Source organism: Hemitrygon akajei, chromosome 5, assembly GCF_048418815.1.
Source record: "Hemitrygon akajei chromosome 5, sHemAka1.3, whole genome shotgun sequence".
NCBI classification, from domain to species: domain Eukaryota; kingdom Metazoa; phylum Chordata; class Chondrichthyes; order Myliobatiformes; family Dasyatidae; genus Hemitrygon; species Hemitrygon akajei.
Window position 1 is genome coordinate 44,255,420 of NC_133128.1, and position 26,364 is coordinate 44,281,783.

Consider the following 26,364-nt stretch of genomic DNA (forward strand, 5'->3'; position numbering starts at 1 on the left):
AGCTGCAGTTATATTCTCCCTTTCAAAGTGGGCATAGAAAGCGTTGAGTTCATCTGGTAGTGAAGCATCGCTGCAATTTATGCTATCGGATTTTGCTTTGTAGGAAGTAATGTCTTGCAGACTCTGCCAGAGTTGTTGTGCATCTGATAACACCTCCAACCTCGTTTGAAAACCCTCCAGACATTTGTTTGTTTACTTATTTAGAGATACAGAGTGGAATAGGCCCTTCGAGCCACACCACCTAATCACTGGAGAATTTACAATGACCAACTAACCTACTAACTGGTACGTCTTTGAAAGGTGGGAGGAAACCCACACATTCCATATGGAGGATGTACAAGCTCCTTAAAGAAAATGCCTGGATTAAACTCTGAACTCAGATGCCCCAAGCTGTAACAACATTGTGCTAACCATTACACTACCATGGCACCCATTTCCTGTATGAATGTCTTTAAAATATTGTATCTGTACCCACCTCAAACACTTCTTCTAGCTGCCTGTTCCATGTACCCAACACCTACTATGTGAAAAATCTGCCCTTCCTTCTTCTCCTCTCACCTTAAAAGTATGTGTGCTGGTTATAGACTCACTTACCTTGAGAAAAAGTTTGTGACCATGCAGCTTATACCCCTCAAGAGTTTATAAATCTTTAAACGTCACTCTCAGTCTCCTTCACTCTAGGGATAACAGCCTCAGCCTATTCAGCTTCTCTCTCTGGTCCTGGCAACATCCTTATAAATCTTTTCTGCACCATTTCTACCTGCATCATATCATTCCTATAAAATGGCCATCAGAAATGCACATAGTATTCCAGGTGCAGTCTGACCAACATCTTGTGCAGATGTAACATTGTGTCCCAACTCTTGTACCCAGTTCCCCATCTGATGAAGGCAAGCAGGTTACATGTGTTCTTCAGTACCCTGCTTCATCACTTTTGAAGAATGATGTGCTTTAACTCCTAATCTCTTTGGACTACAGCACTCCCCATGACATTGCCATTCACTGTGTAGGCCCTGTCCTCGTCTACCTTCCAAATTGCATCACTTCACAACTCTATGAAGTAAATTCCATCTATCAGTCCTTCCACCAATTTTCTTAGATGCTCTAAATCCTGCTGTAATTTAGAAAACTTTCTTCACTGTCCACTAAACCACCAATTATAGTGTCATCCACAAAGTTACTAATCATGCCAACGACCAACTTCCAGTACTTCATCTAGGCCCTTGAAAGCTTTTTCTCTTGCTTCCCACAATGCTCTCCATTTGATCAGACCTCTTGAATTTATCCACATTTACACACCTCAAGATCATTATCACTTCCTTTTTTGTAATGGCAATATGCTTTGGCATATCGTTGTCTTTGACCTGAACTCACTAGCTTCCATGACTTTGATTATGGTAAAGGGATCAGCCACGATTAAATTGCAGAATAGACTTGATGGGCCAAATATTCAACCCCCAGAGCTATTTTCACATTTTACTGTCTCAGTTTCTAAATTTAAAATATATTGAAGTAGCAGTTTTTGAGCTCATCTATAAAATATTATGCATGTGAAAACAAAAGAAAAATTCCAAAACCTGTCAACAATTTCCTAAAAATTAAAAACCTAAGTTGTGAGACTGAAAAAGTATTCATCTCCTTTGTAATTACTGTGCTAACTTTCCTAAGGTGCAATGTATGGTCTTACCAACTCACCCAATTTGTTGATGTAGTAAATTGGAGGATCACCTATTTAAGAATAAATAACCCCTCTCTCAACAGTATGGACTTTCAAGGCAAATCAGGGAAATGATAATAGAGAAGCACAAATCAGGGGAGGGTACAAGACCATCTCAAAGGCACTGAACACACCTCGGAACTTAGTGCAGTCCATTGTGAAAAAGTGGAAAAAATATGAAACCACAGCTACACAGCCTAGGTCAGGACTACCCTCTAAACTTAGTTTCTGGGAAAGAATGGCACTTGTAAGAGAGGCTACTGCGACACCAGCAGTCACTCTGAATGAGCTGCAGAAGTCAGTGGCTGCAACTGGAGATTAAGTTCATGGCTCCTCAATCTTTAAGGACTTGCACAAAAAGGGAATACATGCAAGAATGGCAAGGAAGAAGCCCTGGCTTAAAAAAAGCATACACTTGCCCATAAAGACTTTGCAAAGCATCACATAGAAGATAGTGTAAAGATGTGGAAGAAGATCTTGTGGTTGGATGAAACTAATAAGAACTTTTTGGCCTCAATACTAAGTAGTACATGTGGCATAAATCTAATACTGCTCATCAACCACGTAATGTAGGAGTAAAGTATGCTATCAGAATCAGTTTTAATATCATTGGCATATGTTGTGAAATTTGTTGTTATTCGTCAGCAGTACATTGCAATACATAATAATACACTATAAATTACAGTAAGTATATATACATTAAAAATAATGAAAAAAGAGAAAAAAAAAGTAGAGAGGTAGAGCCCATGGGTTCAAAGTCCATTCAGAAATCTGATGGCAGAGTGGAAGAAGTTATTGCTGAATCACTGAGTGTAAGCCTTCAGGCTCCTATATCTCCTCCCTGATGGTAGCAGTGAGAAGAGGGCATATCCTGGGTGATGGTGGTCCTTAATGATAGATGCCACCTTTGAGGCATCACTCCATGAAGACGTCTTGGATGCTGGGGAGGCTAGTGCTCATGATGGAGCTGAGTTTACAACTTCCTGCAGCCTATTTTGATGCTGTGCAGTGGCCCTCGCCCATACTGGATGTTGATGTTGCAAATCAGAATGCACTCCATCCGTAGAAATTTGCAAGAGTCTTTGATGACATACCAAATCTCCTCAAACGCTTAATGAAATATAGCTGCTATTGTGCCTTGTTTGTGTCTGCATCAATATGCTGAACTCAGGATAGATCCTCAAAGATGTAAACACCCAGGAACTTGAAACTGCTCTCCCTTTCCCCTACTGATCCTTCGTGCACAATCAATTCTTTGGTTTTGCTGAACTTGAGTGCAAGGTTGTTGGTGCAACAGCACTCCACCAGCTGATCTATCTTGCTCCTGTACGCCTTCTTGTCACCATCTGAAATTCTGCCAACAATAGTTGTATCATTAGCAAATTTATAGATGGCATTTGTGCGGCACAGCGTCAGGGGTGTAGAGGAAGTATAGCAGTGCTCATGTCCTCTGTTTGCCCTCTTCTTACGTGTACCCCTACATCCCTTTGACTCCTCAAGAGGTTCTCTAAGCCCACATTCTTGAGGTGTTCCAGTGTTGATTATCAGCAAGGTGGAGATGTTATTTCTGATCTGCACAGACTGTAGTCTTCTGACGAGGAAGTTGAAGATGCAGTTGCAGAATCTAGTTTCAGCTTTTCAGCAGCAAAGACTGGAAATCTGCTCAGGATTGATGGAAAGATGAATGCTACTAAATATGGAGAAATCCAGGTTAAAAACTAGCTAGCCATTTGGGGAGGAAGTTTGTCTTTCTGCAGGACAAGGGCTCAAAGCACATTGCCAGAGCAACCATGGAGTAGCTTTGATGAAGAAAATTGATGCCCTTCAGTGGCCCAGTCAGAAAATGGACCTCAACCCAATGTAATACACATTTATGTGACCGAAGGGTTGGGGGCTGAATACAAGGCACTGTACAAACTTACTATACTCATATAATTTCTTAGGATTTTCTTTTACCTTTTTTGCTTGTGCTATCTAATGTCCTTTGTTTGCTCTCCTCTTAAATATATTCCTACATCTCTTTGACTCTTCAAGAGGTTCTCTTGATCCCAGCTGCCCATACATATCACAGGTATACTTTTTCCTGATCAGAACCTCAATATCCCTTGTCAACCACGGTTCTCTCATCTTTGTTAGCCATGGCCTTCAAAACTTGGCACTTCTTGCTATCTTTACACTTCCACTTACCTACAAACAGCCTCTCCCAAACAACTGTTGCAAGTTCATGTCTGATACCTTCAAACTTTAGCTTGCCCTAATTTAGGTCCTTAACATAGAGCAGATTTAATAATTTTCCATAATTGATTGAAAACTAATAGAATTATGGCTATTAGTCTCCCTTCTTGCCCAGCCTCATTTCCCAACAGGAGGTCGGGTATTGCCAACCCCTACCCCTCTTCAGTAGGGCTGTCTACACATTCCTAAATAAACTTCCCTGGACAGGCCTAACACATTCTGCCCCATCCTTGAGCACTATATCAGTCCCAGTCAAAGTTAGGGAAATTACAAACAACTAGTCTTACAACTCTATTATTCCTACACCCACGTATCTGCAATTTCCCTACATATCTGTCTGTGAAATTCCCAGTGGCTATTGGGTGAGGCCTAAAATATAATTCCTAAAAGTGATCTCCCCCTTCTTATTTCCACTCATACAGCCTCAGTGGACATTCTCATTCCCCCTCCCCTAGAATATCCTTTAAGTACTGCCCTGATGTTCTCCCTAACTAAAATCATAACCTCTGTCCTCTTTTACTCTCACCTCTATCATGCTTGTAGCATCTGTACCTCAGAATCTTGAGCTGCTAGCCTTGCCCATCCCTCTACCATGCTCCTCTAAAAGATGTGTTAGCAGTTTTGAATATTACAATCCTGGTTTAAATGTTATTAAATGGTTCTTGTAATATTTGCTATCTAACACACACATTTAAGATAGATATGTTGATCAGTAAAATTATATATATATATAGAGAGAGAGCGCGCAATCATTACATAGTTATTTAATTGCTTTATGCTTAATTTTAAGTAAAGATTAACCTCTAGCAGTCAGATAGATCATTGGCAATAACTTCAATTTAAAATCTTCAGACCTATTCAACATAATAACATAAGTTTGAAAATCCTTAGAAATTTGCAGATGACTCCACTGTTGCTAGAAGAATCTCAGATAACAATAAGGAGGACTACAGGAGTGAGATGGATTGGCTGGTTGAGTGGTGTCACAACAACAATCTCACACTCAACATCTCCAAGGAATTGGTTGTGGACTTCAGGAAAAGGAAGTTGACAGAACACACACCAGTTACATTGAAGCTCAGCAGTGGAAAGGTTGAGCAGCTTTAATTTCATGAGTGTCAATGATTCAATGAGCAGCTTCTTCTCCTCTATCGTCAGATTTCTGAAAGGCCCATGAACCCTGGAATACTACTTCATTGCCTCCTTTTTTTGCATTATTTATTTTGTAATTTATAGTCATTTTATGTATTTGCACTATATCATTGGTGCAAAACCAAAAATTTCACATGATATAAGACAGTGGTAATAAACCAGATTCTGATTCTTATAATTTAAGGAATTTCATCTTGTTTCAGGGATTACCTGAATTATTGTTTTGTGCATCAATCTTCTTGATATTAGCAATTTCTTTCATTTCTTTTGCAAAGCTGACAGGGTCATCCCAGGGTATAGATGTCAGTTTAAAATTTTCTTCAAATGTGTCTTCCTTTTCTTCCAATTCTCCATTCTCATCCACTTTAGTGAGCTTCAAGCTTTCAAACAAAAATTGCTTGAAAGCTCTTTCCACCTCAGAACTTGTTATCTTTTCTAGGTAAAATAATACAAAGTGCAAACTGTCAGTTGGAAGAACTACAGAGATCACCAACCTTGCCATCAATGTGAAACATCTTCTTAAATATTATGATCCTGGATTAAATGTTATTAAATGTTATTACATCTGCACAAGACTTTCTGCAGATGCTGGAAATCTTGAGCAATACACAGAAAAAGTTGGAGAAATTCAGCGGGTCCGGCTGAACTACCTTCAGCTTTTTGTGTGTATTGAACCTTAAACATTGACTCTATTTTTCTTTCTTATTTCAATTATTTCCTGGATTTTTAGTGTACAATGTATTCAACAGTGGTCTTCATGAAAGACCAACTATGTTAATTACTAGAATAAAATCATGAATCACACAAACTCATCTATTGCAAGTGCATCAGCATACTGTACAGTTGGAACAGAGCCCGCAACATGGCTGCTGAGCGCAGCGTCATCTTGGCAAAGAACAACAGAGCCTCTTCCACCTCAGACAGTTGAAGAAGTTTGGTCTGGACCCCCAAATCCTATGAACTTTCTATGGGGCACAATTGAGAGCATCCTGACTGGTATGGGAACTGTACTTCCCTCAATCGCAGGACTCTGCAAACAGTGGTGCGGACAGCCCAACACATCTGTAGATGTGAGCTTCCCACTGTTCAGGCCATTTACAAAGACAGGTGTGTAAAAAGGGTCTGAGGACCATTGGGGACCCAAGCCACCCCAACCACAAACTGTTCCAGCTGCTACCATCCAGGAAATAGTACCGCAGCATAAAAGCCATGACTAACAGGCTCCAGGACAGCTTCTTCCACCAGGCCATCAGACTGCTTAACTCATGCTGACACAACTGTATTTCTATGTTATAATAACTATCCTATTGTACATACTATTTATTATAAACTGCACATTGCACATTTAGACAGAGATACAATATAAAGATTTTTAGTCCTCGTGTATTTGAAGGATGTAAATAATAGTCAATTCAATAGAAAGGATTATCTTAATTTTCCTCATGTACTTTATGAACAATGCACAAGTGATTCATACAATAGTTAAATATGCAAAGTCAATTATGATCTTAAAATGGTAACATCCCATAAGTACCAATGAAATGACATGTTTTTATGGTGTTTGTTGACGGTGAAGTGTACGCATGTATATCCCTGGTTTGAATATTGTCATTATATCTTTGATTCTCTTAAACATAAGATATTATGGATTTAAAAGGACAAGAATGGTACCATTGGTAATGTAACTCTTCCTTGAAATGTGAAATGAGGAGTCATTAGATTTTTTTTGATTTTGCAAGATCATAAATTACTGTGCACATTTTTGGGCAAAAATAAAATTAGCATGTATTCAAAATATTAAAAGGGGAAAAGAACATGCAGATTTGTGATCCCAAGATACAAATATTATCAAATGCATATAACTATACCTTTAGCATAGTTACAGAGGTGGAGCAGCTTTAAATAACTTCCCTGTCAAGATGTTAATTAGTAAGTATCTACATTATCAGCAAAACATGAATAAACAAAATTATTTTTGGTCTGAATATATTTATATTAAGTAAGATGGTGACATGCATGGACACAGTGGCCTCTACCGGGCCAATCAAAGGTGTTATTGCCTTTTTTAAAGATCTTTTTTATGATGGTAAGACACTGCTGGTCATTAAAAACTTTAAGTTCTGCAAGTCTATCCCAATAGTGAGTGGCACGTTGGCAGAGAAGCTTGAATGGCTGGACATGGTGTGGACTATGTTGCTTCCTGCTACAGAAAGGTATCGTAGTCAGTGCTCCAAGGCTGTGTGCAGTCTAACAGCAAGACATTATCTTAGTCATTTTTCTTGTGATTGCAAGACCCTGTTGGACATTGGTAATATGGAATGCTGCAAGAGTGGTTCACTGGTTTATTGGCAGGAATACAGTGGGAGAGTTGCATGGCCTTGTTGTAAAGCAGACTAGGCCTCATGCAGCGGTGTCGCTTGTTACAGCTGTCCAGAAGAAGTGATGCCAGATGCAGTGTGGTGTGATATCCATGCTGGCATCAGTGCTGCCTCCAGTGTTTGCTTAGTGGAAGGCAAGCTGGATTGTGTTTGTCTGCAGACTGCTATGGGCATGTTTTTGCTGAAAATTAGGAATTTGGGTATATATTTTTTTTGTGTGATACATTTACTGCTATCTTATTCTCTATCTGCTATCTTGCATTATATATGCCATGTTGTATTTGACTGTTACTACTGTGTTTTGCACCTCTGTCTCAGAGGAAGCTGTTGTGTTTGGCTGCTTTCATGGGTATTCATGTATGGCTGAATGATGACTATTAAACTTTAACTTGAACTTTATATTTGTAGGAATTATACAATGACAGGAGTGGATATAGGAAGGCACATAACTAGATTTTAAACACAGTTTGGTCTTTTGATTTATTCTGGTTGTCAATTTGGAGAATCATCAGTTATAAAGAAGTGAGGGGATACGATGGGAGAATTCTCATAGAATGATACCTGAATACTTTAACATGGTAGAATTTCTATTCATCCTAATCAGGAACGTGGAGCTTCCCAGTTGGATTTATAAAGAGAACACCAACACAAATGCTGACAACTAGACAAAAAAAAGGCAGCAAGGCACTGAAGAGTCCCCAGAGGTAAGAACTACAGTCTATTAAAAAACTGTAATTGAGGTTAAGGCCTCCCGCAGGTCAATGTCCAAGGTCAAATGTTGAAGAGAGAGCTTTCATCCTTTACTTAAAGATCCTCAGTTTCTTCATCACTGGGTAATGGAGAATCTATCAGTTGCATTTGGATTGCCTCTGCTAACATTTACTTGAAGTGGACTAAGAAAGATTGGCTATTGGAAGACTAAGTGGGGATAGAAGTGACTGAATTTCCTCACAGTCTACACAACAATTCCATCCAACTTTAGACAGGATTGTAGAAGGGAATTCAGCACATCATCCTTGTCTTTAGGCTACTATGAATCTAATAAGTCATAAACCAAATGTCTTTAACATTGATTATCTAACACAAATTGATAATGGACAGGGTATCAAAGTGTATTTTAATAAGAAACTTAGTATTGTCATTTAATGTCCTGAAGCAAAATTTAAAATACCATTTAAAAAACTGTTATTCTCAAACTTCAGTGTATAAAACACAAAGCTTTCTTCATTCTTTCAGCAAAGGTGATAATGAACTTGAAAGAATAAGTAGTCTCTTTGAAGTGATGAAGATTTTCCAGATTAAATATACCTTATGAGCAATCTTAGGCCTGTGTTTTAGAGGGAGCTATAGAGAGATGCAGCATGCTACCAGATGCCATGGCACAGTGATTCCATATTGATCAACTAATCTCATTTTTTATTTTGTCACATTCTCATCAATTTTCCTGATCTATTTCTCACCATATTCTTCCACTCATCTACACATGAGGATCAATTTACAATGATGAATTAACTTACAAACAAGCATGTCTTTGTTATGTAGTAGGATAATGGAGTATCCACATGTGGTATTAGCAAGAATGTACAAATATAATGCATGTAGCGCCAGGATTGAATTTGGGACTCTAGTTAGTATTGCAAAGCTCTACTATTTGTGCTGCCCTAACTATTGTATTATTCATTACATTAATATCAACAAACAGCAAAATGAGATAGACACAAATATTTGAATGAAAAAGTTGTGTTGTAATATCTTACCACTGGTACAATAGTACATAAGATCTTGAATACTGGCCAGTCGTTTATCATCAATCTCAGGCAAAGGGGGAGTAAAATTAAGAAGCTTCGTTATTGGTAACTTCTTCATCATTTCCTGCTCAACTTTAGCAGGATCAAAGCCATGTATTACCTGAAACAGCAGCAAGATCCAAATATTCAATTTCTTAAAAAACTGTTTTATCTCAAAAACTTTGAATGAGTAACAGAAGAGAAAGAAACATAGGAATTGGAATGGGCTGTTTCGACATTTTAACCTATTCCACCATTCAAAAATATCATAGTATTATGATTTAATTCCATAAACTGACCTTTTCTGTATATTACTTCAATAAATTTAGTTAGCCAATATCCATCCATCTCAGGTTTAAAATAGACATTTAAACTAGTGTCAACTGTTGTTTTTAAATGCAACCTTTGTCAGGTTAAAGTACTTCCTAACTCCTGCCATGAAGTACCTTTTTCTAATTTTTAAATAGTGCTCATAAGACCTGGATTCTCCAGTGAGAAGAAACTGTTTTCTTCTATCCGGCCCATCACTTTCCAATGGACAATTCAACCCTAGTTCAGAAATCTTCACAATTTATCCTTGTACTCCAGATATCATTCTGATAAATCTACAAAGTAAATTACCCCAAGACAGAGAACCCAGAGATGTAAGAGGATGTAACATAGCATTTGCCACTTGTTCTCCAAATGATCTTTTTTGATTATTTTCTGAACAAGTCCAGAATATTTTAAAAATCTATGTACATGGGCTTTCAAGTCACTATGAAGGTTCATTATTAGCTTTCCATTATTAATAAGCAGTGTGCACAATATCACTATCACTGTCAATTGTGAAGTAGTTTATAATTGTTATATTGAATATCTTGCACAGTTTCATATATTTATTTAATTTAAAATCTAAAAAATAGATTACAACTGCTAGAATGTCATTTTATATGGTTTTGCTAATAAGTCATGGATATAATGTATAGGCAATTAATGATTAATTTTCTGTTAAAACATATAATCAATATCTGAGACTGCATTACAATCAGATGATTGTATAAATAGAAATAGTAATCAATTGCTGGAGATAAAGTTCTTAGGTATATTTGTAATAGGTAAATAAAAACTCAACAATGGAAAATACTGTAAGTCTTCAACTGTAACCTGAAACATTAACTGTTTCTTTTGTCAGAGATGCTGAATGTTTATAGCATTTACTGTTTTTTTTGCTTCCAGTATCTGCTGTTTCTTTAAAATTTCAAAGGAAAAACATGTTTGTTTTTAAATTAAAATCATCAGCTTAACTTTTGAAACTACTAACAAGATAAAAACTCTTTAAATGACACTCCATTTCCAGGAAAGATACTACTAACAAGGTCAAAGATATCAAAGATGCACTTTTCTTCCTTGTTATTAGGTAACTATACAAGACAAAGGACCAGAAAAAGGATGTTGAGACCAAAAATGTAATCTGTTACCAAATATCAAACATTTCATAGTACAAAAGAAAATGAAGGGTTTATTTAGCTGTTCTCAAGAAATTGTGTTTATTGTAAGGATTTTTAGAGATTCATAGTTCTACTGCATAAGATTAAATCTAAAGTCAGCAGCTGAAAAATGAATTAGTGAAAAATCAAAGAACAGCCAGTTTATTCAGGGTACATTTATAATGCCTCTCAACCACACAGAACTACTGAGCGGGCAAACGACATTGACATTTACAAAAACCTAGGTACCTGTAGATGATAAGTCCGCTGTGTCATAATGTCATGCAGATTAAGGAGCAGGGGCTGCTTTCCATATGGCCTCTTTTGTTCATATTTGCCCATTTCAATTACTTTCTGTGTAATTACATCAATAAGAAAAAAAATCATATAACCATCAGATTTAACTGTTTAAAAATCTATCCATGGTTACCAAGTTCCACATATTTTAAGACAAACAGAAGCAGCCTTGGTAAATGAGTGTCAGGATTAATATTTTAAAACCTAAACATAAATTCTTAGCATCTTAAGATTAGAATGAGGGCTTCAAATTTATCTAGATTTATGATTAGATTCAGAAAACTGAAAATATTTGTAGCTCTCTTAACTGTAGTTTGAATGGGAGAGGTACCTGATTCTCCTCCCCAAGCACAGGTAGCTGTATATCTTGTTTTGGCTTGGCACCTTCTTCATTTGGTAGTGGCTCATCTCCTTTTATTATGTCATTCTGCATGCATCACAACAAAAATGAAAGCTGATCACTATTGATATTTCAGTTACATTATCTGTTTCTGATTGTATTTAAATATAAACATTCTTCCACTTTAAAGACACAAATGCAAATAAAAATTTTCCTTTTATCTCAGCTGTCTATGACAGTTCCATTTCTTACACTCCCATACTAACTAACTCCTTTCTCTCATTCTCAGGATAAGGTTTTTCTTGTTCACTAGGCTCCACATCCAACGTCTTTCAGCCTAACATTTCTTTTTACTTAGTTTACACTCTTCGTCAGTCACAATGCTGTCTCCTCAACATCGTGATCAGTTTGCATGTTCTGTACACAAATGTGACTCTAAACTATGTTCTTGTCATTTTATTTCTATACTACCCAATCTGCCATCACTAATATTTAGCTGCCAGAAATGTTATATTAAAGTTCAATAGCCCATCTTACAATAAAGGCATTTTATATACTTTATAACATAAACATTGGATTCTTTTTTGAGACAGCAGCTGCTATCTCTTGACCATTATCTTTTACCCTCCCAACTGTGTGAGTAAGCACAGCTCCAATACAAATTTGCCAGTGACATCACTGTTGGCTTTATCGTGGATGCCGATGAGTCAGTGTACAGGAGTGAGACAGAACTTGTGATTAAGTTCAGAAGTAGAGAATAAGAACTCAAACTCCTGGGTATTAACATCTTAAGCACAACACACAGATGCAATCACAAAAAAAGGCATGCCTGACCCTCTGCTTTCTTAAGGAGATTTGGCATGTCACCAAATACTCTAACAAACTTCTATAAATGCGTTGTTTAAAGTATCCAAATTGGTTACATCGTGACCTGGTGTGGCAATTTCAATGCACAGGGATGCAAAAGACTGGTGGCAAAGCTAATGGACAGAACTCCAGGCAATGATGCTAGGTGGCAGAATGTACACTTTGAAAGAAAGAATAAAACCATACTTGAGTGAATCTCTACAGCATCTGGTGACCCTTTGCTATCTGTTTCAGACGCAGACATCAAAATATCTTTCAAGTGGGTGAACACTCACAAGCACGGGCACTGATGGTGTCTGTGGCAGGACATTGAAAACCTGTGCCAACCAACTGGTGGGAGTGTTCAAGGACATCTTCAACGTCTCTCTGCTGCAGATAGAGGTTCTTACCTGCTTCAGAAGGGGATCAATCATAGCAGTGCTCAAGAAGAGCAGGGTGAGATGGCTAAATAACTATCGCTCCATAGCACTCACATCTACTGTGATGACAAATAAGAGAACATCTGCAGATGCTGGAAATCCAAGCAACACACACAAAATGCTGGAGGAACTCAGCAGGTCAGGCAGCATCAACGGAAAAGAGTACAGTCGACATTTTGTCTGAGACACTTCAGCAGTAGACGAGAAGTCAGAGTTAGAAGGTGGGAGGAAGGGAGGAAGAAACACAAGGTGATAGGTGAAACCTGAAGTGAGAGTAAAGAGCTGGGAAGTTGATTGGTTAAAGAGATACAGGGCTGGGGAAGGGGGAATCTAACAGGGGAACACCGAAGGCCAGGAAAGAAAGAAAAGACAGGAGGCCATGGATGGACATGTTGGAATGGGATTGGGGAGTGGAATTAAAATGGGTGGCCACTGGGAGATCCCATTTTTTTTCTGGCAGACGAAGCATAAGTGCTCAGTGAAGCGGTCTCCCAATCTACAGCAGATCTCACCAATTTATAGGAGGATGTACTGGGAGCACAGGATACAGTAGATAACCCCAATAGACACTGGTGAAGTGTTGCCTCACCTGAAAAGACTGTTGTAGTAAGGGAGGAGGTATAGGGACAAGTGTAGCACTTGTTCGACTTGCAAGTATAAGTGCCAGGACAGAGATCAGTGGGGAGGGACTACTGGACAAGGAAGTCACATAGGGAGTGATCCCTGCAGAAAGCAGTAAGTGGGGTAGAGGGAAAGATGTGCTCATTGGTGGGATCCTGCTGGAGATGGCGGAAGTTATGGACCATGTGCTGGTGGAGTGGTAGCGGAACCCTATCCCTGGTGGGTTAGAGGAAGGATGGAGTGAGGGCAGATGTGTGCAAAATGGAACAGATGTGCTTGAGAACAGCGTTGATGGTGGAGGAAGGGATGTACCTTTCTTTGAAGGAGGAGATAATCTTTGTTCTGGAAAGGAAAGCCTCATCCTGAGAGCAGATGAGACAGAGATGGAGGAATCGAGAGAAGGGGATGGCATTTTTACAAGTAACAAGGTGGGAAAATGTATAGTCCAGGTAGATGTGAGAGTCAGTGGGTTTGTAATAGACATCAGTGGATAAGCTGTCTCCAGAGATAGAGCCAGAGAGATCAAGAAAGGGGAGGGAGGTGTCATCAATGGACCAGGTAAATTTGAGGACAGGGTGGAAGTTGGAGGCAAAGTTGATGAAATTGATGAGCTCAGCATGGGTGCAGGGAGCAGTATCAATGCAGCTGTCGATGTAGCATTGGAATAGAAACATAGAAAATAGATGCAGGAGTAGGCTATTCGGCCCTTTGAGCCTGCACCACGATTCAGTATGATCATGGCTGATCATCCAACTCAGAACCCTGTACCTGCTTTCTCTCCATACCCCCGATCCCTTTAGCCACAAGGGCCATATCTAACTCCCTCTTAAATATAGCCAATGAACTGGCCTCAACTGTTTCCTGTGGCAGAGAATTCCACACATTCACCACTCTGTGTGAAGAAGTTTCTCCTCATCTCTGTCTTAAAAGGCCTTTATCCTTAAACTGTGACCCCTCATTCTGGACTCCCCCAACATTGGAAACAATCTTCCTGCATCTAGCCTGTCCAATCCCTTTAGAATTTTATATGGTTCAATAAGATCCCCCCTCAATCTTCTAAATTCCAGTGAGTATAAGCCTAGTCAATCCAGTCTTTCTTCATATGAAAGTCCTGCCATCCCAGGAATCAATCTGGTGAACCTTCTTTGTACTCCCTCTATGACAAGAATGTCTTTCCTCAGATAAGGGGACCAAAACTGCACATAATACGCCAGCTGTGGTCTCACCAAGGCCTTGTACAACTGCAGTAGAACCTCCCTGCTCCTGTACTCGAATCCTCTTGCTATGAATGCCTTTTTCAACGCCTGCTGTACCTGCATGACCACTTTCAATGACTGGTGTACAATGACACCCAGGTCTTGTTGCACCTCTCGTTGCACTCCCACTTAAGGGGGAGTGACACCAGTGTAGGCTTGGAACATAGACTGTTCCATGTAGCTGACAGAAAGGCAGGTCTAGCTGGGATCCATGCAAGTACGCATGGCTACACCTTTTGTTTGAAAGAAGTGGGAGGAGCTAAAGGAGAAATTATTGAGTGAGGACAAATTCTGCTAGACAGAGGAGAGTAGTGGCGGAGGGGAACTGGTTGGGTCTGGAGTCCAGACAGAAATGGAGAGCTTTGAGGCCTTCCTGGTGGGGTATGGAATTATACAGGGACTGGACATCGATGGTGAAAATAAAATGCTTTGGTCAAGGGAACTTGAAATCATTGAAAAGATCAAGAGCAAATGTAGGGAGGAAGGGACTGAACTGGGGGTGGGGAGCAAAACAGAGTTGAGATATGCCAATATGAGTTCAGTGGGACAGGAACAAGCTGAAACAATGGGTCTACCTGGACAGGCAGGTTTGTGGATCTTGGGTAGGAGGTAAAAATGGGAGGTGTGGGTTGAGGGAACTATGAGGTTAGTGGCAGAGGATGGGAGATCCTCATAACTAATAAGGTCTGGGAAACAATGGTCTGGGGCCCCTTAGTGGGATCCTGTTCAAGGCGTAAATAAGAGGAGGTGTCTGACAGTTGTTGCTGGGCCTCAGCAAGGCAGAGGTCAGTCGCCAGACTATTACAGCACCCCCTTTATCTGCAGGTTTGATGGTGAGGTTAGGATTGGTGCAGAGAGAGTGGAGAGCAGTGCATTCATTAGGAGTGAAGTTGGAATTGGAGAGAGAGGTACTGAAGTCCAGATGTTTGATGTGTCATTGGCAGTTAGCAATGAAAAGATCCAGAGTAGGCAGAAGATCAGGGTGGGGTTTCCAGGAAGAGGAGTAGTGTTGAAGATGGGAGAAGGGGGCATTGGTGCAGGGGGGAGAGTCTTTGCCAAAGAAGTAGGCAAAGAAGGAGACGGAGGCAGCAGAAGAAGAGTTCAGCATTTTGGCAGGTGCTGCACTCACTGAGGTGTAAGTGCAGGCGATCAAAGGTGAGGCCTTTATTGAGGACAGAATATTTTGCCTCAGAGAGGGGAGGGTTGGAGGGGATGGTGCAGACCTGGAATGGATGAGAACTGGGACCGGAGGGGCGAAGGGAGTTGGCAGTGTCAGAGGAGAGGGAAGGGTTGTAGATGTTCAGGGAAGTTAAGGGTGAGATGAAGATGGAGCCTCTGAGGGCCCAAGAGCTGGTGGTGGGACCTGAGAGACACAGGATTGCAGAGTGATGGTAGGACAAGGGGAGACTGGGGTTTCAGCGACAGTGCATGAAGACCCAACATGGAGATGTTGTTGGTCAAAGCTGGAGTTGATAGCAGCAGGGGTCACAGTCTGGAGACATTCATGCCTGCCGGTGTTGGAGATGGCAGGTTCTGTGGTTCGTAGATGGCCGATCTTCCAATCCTGCAGGATTACTGTGATGAAGTGCTTTGAGAGGTTGATCGATAGTTAGAGGTGTTGCAAAAACAACCTTGCTCTCAATCTCACTAAGACCAAAGAATTGATTGTGGACTTCAGGAAAGGGAAGCTGGAAGAAGAAGCAGCAGTTCTCATCGAGTGGTCAGTGCTGGAAGAGATGAGCAGTTCTACATTCTTGGGTGTCAACACTTTAGAAGATCTATCCTGGCCCTAATATATTGATGTAATTACAAATAACACATGCCAATAGCTACACTTCATTAGGAGTTTGAGGAGATTTGATATGTCGCCAAAGACGATAGCGAATTTCTACAAATGTACCATGAAAAGCATTCTGAATGGTTGCATCTCCATCGGGTATGGAAGTGCCAATGCGTAGGATTGTAAAAAGTTGCAGCGGGCTGTAGAATCAGCAAACGCCATCATTGGAACTAGCCTCTTCAGTATCAAGGGCATCTTCAAAAACCGATATCTCGAGAAGGTGGCATCCATCATGAAGGACCCTCGCCATCCAGGTGAGAAGAAATCACCCTCAAGGAGGAGACATAGGAGCCTGAAGATGTACTCTCATGAACCCCTGAACACTCTTTTGCTCTCTTTATGTAGTTTTTAATATATTCTTTTTGTAACTTACAGTATACTTTATGTATTGCACTGTACTGCTACCACAAAACAACAAACTTCACGATGTATGTCAGTAATAATAACTGGGTTCTGATTCTGAATGTACTATCCTAAAGAGGGAAGAGTGCTAGAGGAATAGAGAGTAAAGGAATGGATGCTTGTATTGGGAAAAAGGGTGGCATTGGGGTTGAAAGAGGTTCCATTGATGGCATGGTGTGAAACAAAGGTGGAATTTGTAAAAGATAAAAGGTTTTTAACAATTTGGGTCTTACAGAATGGTGAGCCAATGCAATGGAAATGGCAGAAATGATGGGTGACCAAACGCTTTGTGCAGCTTCATGCTACTTCTACATTTAATTAATTTTGAAGTGTAATCATCGTTACAATTTATATTAATATGAAGTGATGATGTCAGGTACACACAACACTTTATGATGATAAAAAGACTCATAAGCAAAATAAGGTAATGATGGAAGAACTGAGACTTACTTACCTGTTTTCCCTCTACATTGTGAAATGTTAGATGTGCGGAATGCTCATTCATGGGCATGTGTTGTGGATTCTTAAGCTCGCTAATGATTTTCTGTAAAAAAAAATTCAATAGTGAAAATTTTATCCATGGATTAAGGTGATCTATATTCATGATTTTCCTACATTTTGTACCATTCAGTAGATATGAATACTAATAAATGCACTTTTAATTCAAGTATTCATTTTGGTATGTGCTGGTGTAAAAGATATGGGAAAAAGGTTCACGAATTAATGTGCTGAGCAGTTGTGTGGCATTCTCCAGCACATTTTCAACCTGAGTCTCAGCCTAGAAAGTGTCCTGACTATGTGGAAAACACCATGTGTGATGCCAGTACCCAAGAAGGGCCAACTGAAAGTCTTGTATAACTACCGTCCAGTAGCCTTGACTTCGCACTTCATGAAGATCCTAGAGAGGCTGGACCTGGGTCACCTTCAACCTCTGGTCAGATCAGCCCTCGATCCCCTGCAGTTTGCCTACCAGGAGCACATTGGAGTCAAAAAATGTCGTTATCTATCTGCTGAACAGAGCCTACTCCCATTTGGATAAGCAGGACAGTACTGTGAGGATCATGTTTGTGACTTCTCAAGTGCCTTAGTACTATACTGCCCTCACTGCTGGGGAAAAAGCTCCATTAAATGCAGATTGGCACTTCCATTGTATCCTGGATAATGGACTACCTGACTAGCAGACCACAATATGTGTGGCTTCAGAGCAGTGTGTCAGACATGGCTATAAGCAGCACTGGGCACCACAGGAGACAGCATTTGCCCCCTTCTTGCTTATCCTGTATACTTTGGTCTTTAGATACAACACTGAGTCAGGTCATCTGCAGAAATTCTCTGAAGAAAGTGCAAAGAACATTCACCAAGATACACAAAGGATTTGTGAGATGCTGGAAATCTTGAACAACACACACAAAATGTTGGAGGAAGTCAGCAGGTCAAGCAGTATCCTTGAAAGGATATAAACAGTCAACGTTTCAGGCCAAAACCCTTCATCGGGATTGGAAAGGAAGAGGACAGAAGCCAGAATAAAAAGATGGGAGAGGGAGAGGAGCACAAGGTAGCAGGTATTAGGTGAGTCAAGATGAGAGGGAGAATGCAAGTGGGTGGGGGAGTGGAATGGAAGCGAATCATATAAAAAGTTAGGTGGTGATAGGTGGCTAAAGAAGGAGGATTCTCACAGGAGAGGACAGCCAACAATGGAAGAAAGGAAAGGAAGTGGGTACCAGAGAGAGATGATGGGCAGGTTATGAGGGTGGAGTCAGAGAAGGAGTGAGGGGGCCACAGGAATGACAGAAAACAAAAGGGGAGTTTTAAGGGGAACAGCAGGGAGTGGTTACCGGAAGTTAGAGAAATTGATGCTAATGCCATCATGTTGGAGATTACTAAGGTGGAATAAGAGGTATTGCTCCTCAGATGAGGTAGTCTCCAACCTGACAGCATCAGGTTCATGCAGATTGGAGGAGTAATACCTCATATTCCAAGTTGGAGTCTCCATCAAATTTATTTCAACTCCAAACAAGGAACCCTAATCTTCTACCATTTATTAAAAATCTTAGTCAGGATATCTGCACAATCAGCAGTAATTCAATTACTGATAGTCATACAGTCATAGAACACTACAGCACAGAAACGGGCCCTTCGGGCCTATCAAGTCAGTGCTGAATCATTAATCTGTCTTGTCCCATCTGCCTGCACCCGGACCATAGACCTCCATACCTCTCCCATCCATGTACCTATGCAAATTTTTTAAAACGTTGAAACCAAAACCACATCCACCACTTATGCTGGCAGCTCATTCCACACTCTCAGCACCTCTGAGTGAAAAGTTCCCCTTCATGTTCACCTTAACATTTCACCTTTCAACCTTAACCATGACTTCTAGTTGCAGTCTCACCAAACCACAATAGAAAAAAGCCTGCTTGCATTTACCCTATCTATACCACTCATAATTTTGTATACTTCTGTCAAATCTCTCCTCAATCTTCCACACTCTAGAGAACAATGTCCTAACTTATTCAAGCTTTCCTAATAACTCAGGTCCTCAAGGCAACATCCTTGAAAATTGTCTCTGCATTCTTTCAATCTTATTCACATCTTTTCTGTCAGTAGGTGTCCAAAACTGCACACAACACACCAAAATGGGCTTCAACAACGTCTTATACAATTTCAATATAACATCCCAATTCCTGTACTCAATACATTCAACTATGAAGGCCAATGTGTCAAAAGCTTGCTTTATGACCTATCTACTTGTGCTTCCACTTCAAGGACTTATGGATGGGCGGACTGTGGACATACATCTCTACCAAAGGAGGTGTAAAGCACTCCTTCCCTATGCTGGCCTACAGGTCACCCTTGAGCAAGGTGTAGCACCTGCTTAGAACCCCAATCAGGGTTATGTGAAGACATGGGAGCAAGTGGTGGATGATTGTACGAGCAGCTAATGCATATCACAAGTCCTGGTTTTGAACCACTGATGCCAGGCAATCTCTGAAGAGTATTGATAATGGTTGGTGTTACCCACCTTGTAAAGATACTGCCCAGAAGGTGCCAATGGCAAACCACTCTTGTAGAAGAATTTGCCAAGAACAATCATGAGAATGGATAGACCATGTCATGTAACAGGGCACATAATGATGATGATGATGATTCCCAGATCCCTCTGTTCTACTGCACTCCTCAGTGCCCTACCGCTTACTGTGTAAGTCCTACCCTGGTTGGTCCAATATCTCACACTTGTCTGCATTAAATTCCATCTGCCATTTTTCAGTCCATTTCTCTAGCTGTTTTGATAATTTTCTTCACTGTCCACTTCATCCCCAATCTTACGTAATCTGCAAATTTGATAATCGAGTTTACCACATTAACATCCAGATCGTTGATGTGGTGACAAACAACACCAGACCCAGCACCGTTCCCTGTGGCACATGACTAGTCACAGGCCTCCAGCCAGAGAGGTAACCATCTATTAACACTCTTTGGCTTTTCCCGCGAAGCTAATGTTTAATCCAATTTAATACCTCATCTGAATGCCTTGCCACTGAACCTTCTTAACCAACTTTCCATTCAGGATCTCATCAAAGACCTTGCTAAACGACATGCAGACAACAGCCACTGCTTTGCTCTCATTAACTTTCATGGTAACTTCCTCAAAAAACTCTATAAGATTGAGACCATAAAACCAGCAGACCTAGCAGCAGAATTAGGCTATCTGGCCCATTGAGTCTGCTGTGCCATTCAATCATGGCTGATCCCTTTTTTCTCCTCATCAACCCCAGCTCCCAGCCTTCTCCCTGTAACCTTTGATGCTATGTCCAATCAAGAAGTTATCAAACTCTGCCATAAACAAACCCAACGACCTGCCTTCCAAAGCTGCATGTGGCAAAAAATTCCACAAATTCACCACCCTTTGGTTAAGAAATTTTTCCACGTCTCTGTTTTGAAAGGGCACCCCTCTATCCTGAGGCTGTGCCCTCTTGTTCTAGACTCTCCCACCATGGGAAACATCCTTTCTACATCTACCCTGACTAGGCCTTTCAACATTCAATGAGATCTCCCTCATCTTTCTGAATGCCAGCGAGTACAAACTCAGAACCTTCAAACGTTTCTTGTATGATAACCCTTTCATTCCTGGAATCATCCTTGTGAACCTCCTCTAGATCCTTTCCAATGCCAGCACAGCTTTTCAAAGATGAGGGGCCCAAAACTGTTCACAATACTCAAGCTGAGGCCTCACCAGTGCCTCAGCATCACATCCTTGCTCTTGAATTCTGGACCTCTTGAAATGAATGCTAACATGGCATTTGCCTTCCTCTTCACCCACTCAACCTGCAAGTTAACCTTTAGGGTGTTCTGCACAAGGACTACCAAGTCCCTTTAATTTTCAGAGTTTCGGATTTTCTCCCCGTTTAGAAAATAGCCCGCACATTTATTTCTACTTCCAAAGTGCATGACCATGCATTTTTCAACATTGTATTTCATTTGCCACTTTCTTGCCCATTCTCCTAATCTGTCTAAGTCCTTCTGCATCCTACCTGTTTCCTCAACACTTCCTGCCCCTCCACCAATCTTCATATCATCTGCAAACTTGGAATCAAAGCCATCTATTCCATCATCTAAATTATATATAAACAGCATAAAAAGAAGTGGCTCCAACACCGACCCCTGTGGAACACCACTAGTCACTGGCAGCCAACCAGAAAAGGATCCTTTTATTCCCACTCACTGCCTCCTACCAATCAGCTAATGCTCTAACAATGCTAGTAACTTTCCTGTCATACCATGGGCTCTTATGTTGGTAAGCAGCCTCATGTGTGGCACCTTGTCAAAGGCCTTCTGAAAGTCCAAATATGCAATATCCACTGCATCCCCTTTATCTATCCTACTTGTAATCTCCTCAAAGAATTCCAACAGGTTCTTCAGGCAGGACTTTCTCTGAAAGAAACCATGCTGATTTTGTACTATCTTGTACTGTGTCACCAAGTATTCCATCACCTCATCCTTAACAATTGACCCTAACATCTTCCTAACCACTGAGATCAGGGTAACCAGTCTCTAATTTCCTTTCTGCTGCCTTCCTCCTTTCTTAAAGAGTGGAGTGACATTTGCAATTTTTCAGTCCTCTGGCACTATGCCATAGTCCAATGATTTTTGAAAGATTATTTTTAATACTATCACATTCTCTAATGCTACCTCTTTCAGAAACCTGGGGTGCAGTTCATCTGGTCTGGTTGACTTATGTACCTTTAGGTCTTTCAGTTTTTTGAGCAGCTTCTCTCTTGTAATAGCAACTGCACCCACTTCTCTTCCTTCACACACTACAACATCAGGAATACTGCTAGTGTCTTCCTCAGTGAATACTGATGCAAAATACTCATTTAGTTCATCAGCTATCTCCTTGTCCCCTGTTATTATTTCTCTTGCCTCATTTTTTAGCATTCCAATATCCACTCCAATTATTTTTTTATTTTTAATGTACTTGAAAAAAGCTTTTACTAACCACTTTGATATTATTTGCTAGCTTGCTTTCATATTTCATCTTTTTCTTCTAATTTTTTTTTAGTTGCTCTTGGTGGGTTTTTTAAAAACTTCCCAATCCTCTACCTTCCCACTAATTTTTGCTTTGTTGTATGCCCTTTTTTTTTACTTTTGCAATAGCTTTGACTTTCCTTGTCAGCCATGGTTGTACTATATTACCAATTGAGTATTTCTTCATTTTTTGAATACATATGTCCTGTACTTTCCTCATTTTTCCCAGAAACGCACGCCATTGCTGCTCTGCTGACATCCCTGCCAACAGCTCGCTCCAATTTACTGTGGCTAACTCCTCTCCCATACCACTGTAACTTCCCTTACTCCACTGAAATACTGCTGCATCAGACTTTACTTTCTTCCTATCAAATTTCAAGTTGAACTCAAACATATTGTGATCACTGGTTTCTAAGGATTCTTTTACCTTAAGCTCCCTAATCACCTCTGGTTCATTACATAACACCCAATCCAGTATAGCTGATCCCCTAGTAGGCTCAATGACAAACTTCTCTAAAAAGCCATCTCTTAGGCATTCAACAAACTCACTCTCTTGAGATCCATTACCAACCTGATTTTCCCAATCGACCTGCATGTTAAAATCTCCCATGACTACCATCACATTACCCTTTTGACTCGCCTTTTCTATTTCCTGTTGTAACCTGTGCTCCACCTCCAGCCACTGTTGGGACGCCTGTATATAACCGCCATCAACATCCTTTTACCCTTGCAGTTTCTTAACTCAACCCACAAGGATTTAACATCATCTGATCCTATGTCACATCTTTCTACTGATTTGATGCCATTCTTTACCAGTAGAGCCACACCACCCCCTCTGCCTACCTTCCTATCCCTCTGATATAATGTGTAACCTTGGACATTCAGCTCCCAACTACAATCCTTCAGCCATGACATCATATCTGGCAATCTGTAATCATGCAACAAGATCATCCACCTTATTTCTTATAATACACGCATTTAGATACAACATCTTGAGCACCAAATTTGCTATCCTTTCTGATTCTGCATCCTTAACGATTTGACACTCAGCCTGTTGGCTGCAACTAAGTCCCATCACCTGCCTACCCTTCCTGACAGTCTGACTGCCCACGATCTTTACTTTTTTTTACCATCCATCCTATCCTGAGACCCTTCACTCCAGTTCCAACCCCCCCCCCCCCCACCAAATTAGTTTAAACCCTCCCCACAGCTCTAACAAACCTGCTCGCGAGAATATTGGTCCCCCTCAGATTCAGGTGCAACCCCTTACTTTTGAACAGATCATACCTCCCCCAGAAGAGATCCCGATGATCCAAGAAACTGAAGCCCTGACCCCTGCACCAGTTTCTCAGCCACACATTTACCTGCAAAATCATCCTGTTTCTACCCTCACTGGCACGTGGCACAGGTAGCAATCCTAAAATTACTACCCGGGAGGTCCTGCTTCTTAGTTTTCTACCTAGCTCTCTAAATTCTCTTTCCAGGACCTCCTTGCTTTTCCTTCCTATGTCACTGGTACCAACATGTACCAAGACATCTAGCTGCTCCCCACCTCTCCAAAATGTCATGGATGCAATCCGAGACATCCCTGACCCTGGCACCTGGGAGGCAACATACCATTCAGGTGTCCCGTTCACATCCACAGAATCTCCTGTCTGTTCCCCTGATAGAGTCCCCTATCACCACCACTCCCTTCTTCTCCCTCTTTTCCTTCTGCATCACGGACCCATGCTCAGTGCCTGTAACCCGGTTGCCATGGCATTCTCCTGGGAGGTCATCCCCACAAAAGTGTCCAAAGCAGTATACTTGTTTTTGAGGGGAATGGCCACAAGGGTGCTCTGCTCGAACTGCCCATTTCCCAACCACTTGCCTCCTGTAACTTCAGGGCAATTACTTCCCTGTAACATTGATCAATTATCTCCTCACTCTCCCATACAAGCCAACAGTCATCCAGATTGGTTAGACATGACTAACCACAAACAAAGTCATTTTGACTATTCCTAATCATTTCTTGTCTCTCCAAATATTTATGTATCCAGTCCCTTAGAATACCTTCCAATAACTTTCCCACAGCTGATGTCAGGCTCATCTGATGTTGGGACCGGTGCTTTTTATGATGTATGTCAATGATTTGAACTACAGTATTAATGGATTTGTGACTAAATTTGCCAATGATACAAAGCTAGGTGGAGGAGCAGGTAGTGTTGAGGAAACAGAGAGCCTGCAGAGAGACTTAGATAGTTTAAGGAAATGGGCAAATGAAATACAATGTTGGAAAGTGTATGGTCATGCACTTTGTTGAAGAATTAAACAGGCAGACTATCATTTAGATGGGGAGTGAATTCAAAATGCAGAGATGCAAAGGGACTTAGGAATCCCTGAAGGTTAACCTGCAGGTTGAGTCAGTTGTGAAGAAGGCAAATGCAATGTTGGCATTCACTTCTAGAGGTATAGAATGTAAGAGCAGGGATGTGATGTTGAGGCTCTATAAGGCATTCATGAGACCACACTTGGGAGTACCCTGTGCAGTTTTGGGCTCCTTATTTTAGAAAGGATATACTGACATTGGAGAGAGTTCAGAGAAGATTCATGAGAATGATTTCAGGAATGAAAGGGTTCCGTATGAGGGATGTCTGGCAGCTCTTGGGCTGTATTCCCTAGAGTTCAGGAGAATGAGGGGGGATCTCACAGAAACATTCAGAATGTTGAAAGGCCTGAACAGATTAGATATGGCAAAGTTATTTCCCGTGGTAGGGGATTCTAGGACAAGAGGGCACGGCTTCAGGATTGAAGGACATCCTTTTAGAACTGAGATGCAGAGAAATTACTTTAGTCAGAGGGTGGTAAATTTGTGGAAATTGTTGCCACGAGCAGCTGTGGAAGCCAAGTCATTGGGTGTATTTAAGGCAGAGATGGATAGGTTTTTGATTAGCTAGGGCATCAAAGGGTATGGGGTGAAAGCAGGGGAGTGGGGATGACTGGAAGAATTGGATCAGCCCACGATTGAATGGCTGAGCAGACTCAATGGGCCGAACGGCCTACTTCTGCTTCTATATCTTATGGTCTTAAGGTCATCAGCCTATAATTTACTGTTTTATTCTTAGAGCCCTTCTTAAACAATGGAACAACACTAGCTCCAATCCTCCAGCACCTGACCCAAGGACATTTTAAATATCTGTGCTAGGGCCTCTGCAATTTCAGCATTAGCCTCCCACAGAGTCCAAGGGATCATCTTGTCAGGCCTGGGGATTCATCCATCCTAATTTGCCTGAAGAGAGCAAACACTACCTCTTCTGTAACCAGTGTAGGGTCCACACCTTACTGCTGCATTGCCTCATGTCTATATTTCCCAGCACCCTATCCAGATTAACTAATCCCATAGTGACTCAATCATGTGCTATTCTAAACAACCAGCTCTCAGGCATTTTAGAAAATTCTTCTCTTGGGATGCAGCATCAAGCTCATTTTCCCAATCTACCTGAATATTGAAATCCCCCACATCTATTGTAATTTGTAGACCACACCCTAAATCTGAACGTCTGCCCTCTGCACCAGTTCCTCAGCCACATATTCACCTGCCAAATCATCCTATTCTTACCTTAATAGTGCGTGGTAGATTACTACCCTGGAGGCTCTATTTTCCAGATTTCTACCTAGCTCCCCAAAATCTCTCTTCAGGACCTCCTCACCTTTTCAACATATGCCATTGGTGTCCATTATATAGCAAGTTTCTGGCTGCTCACCCTTCCCCTTTAGAATGCCATGGACCCGATCCGAGACATCCCTGACCCTGGCACGCGGGAGGCAACATACCATCCAGGTGTCTCTATCGCGACTACTGAATCTTGTCTCTGCTCCTTTGACTATGGAATCTCCTATCACCACTACAGTCCTCTTCGCCTCTCTTCTCTTCTGAGCCACTGCACCAGACTCAGTGCCACAGACCCAGTCACTGTGACTCCCCCCAGTAGGTTGTCCCCCTCAAGAGTATCTAAAGTGGGATACTTATTTTTGAGGGAAGCAAAAATGCACTGGCTGTGCATTTCCATTTCTTTTCG

The 26,364-nt window shown here is 41.0% G+C and overlaps 1 protein-coding gene across 5 annotated transcripts in view; it reads right to left on the minus strand.

Moving 5' to 3' along the window:
- spag17 (sperm associated antigen 17) overlaps nucleotides 1-26,364 on the minus strand; it is a 319,678-nt gene that overhangs the window by 215,239 nt on the left and 78,075 nt on the right. For all 5 annotated transcript variants that reach the window (XM_073045385.1, XM_073045386.1, XM_073045384.1 and 2 more), the window contains 5 exons: nucleotides 17,235-17,324; nucleotides 11,367-11,462; nucleotides 10,988-11,092; nucleotides 9,240-9,390; nucleotides 5,315-5,539 (listed from right to left, as the gene is read on the minus strand). In XM_073045385.1, coding sequence (XP_072901486.1) covers nucleotides 5,315-5,539; nucleotides 9,240-9,390; nucleotides 10,988-11,092; nucleotides 11,367-11,462; nucleotides 17,235-17,324 — 667 coding nt within the window. The remainder of the gene's footprint in view (nucleotides 1-5,314; nucleotides 5,540-9,239; nucleotides 9,391-10,987; nucleotides 11,093-11,366; nucleotides 11,463-17,234; nucleotides 17,325-26,364) is intronic.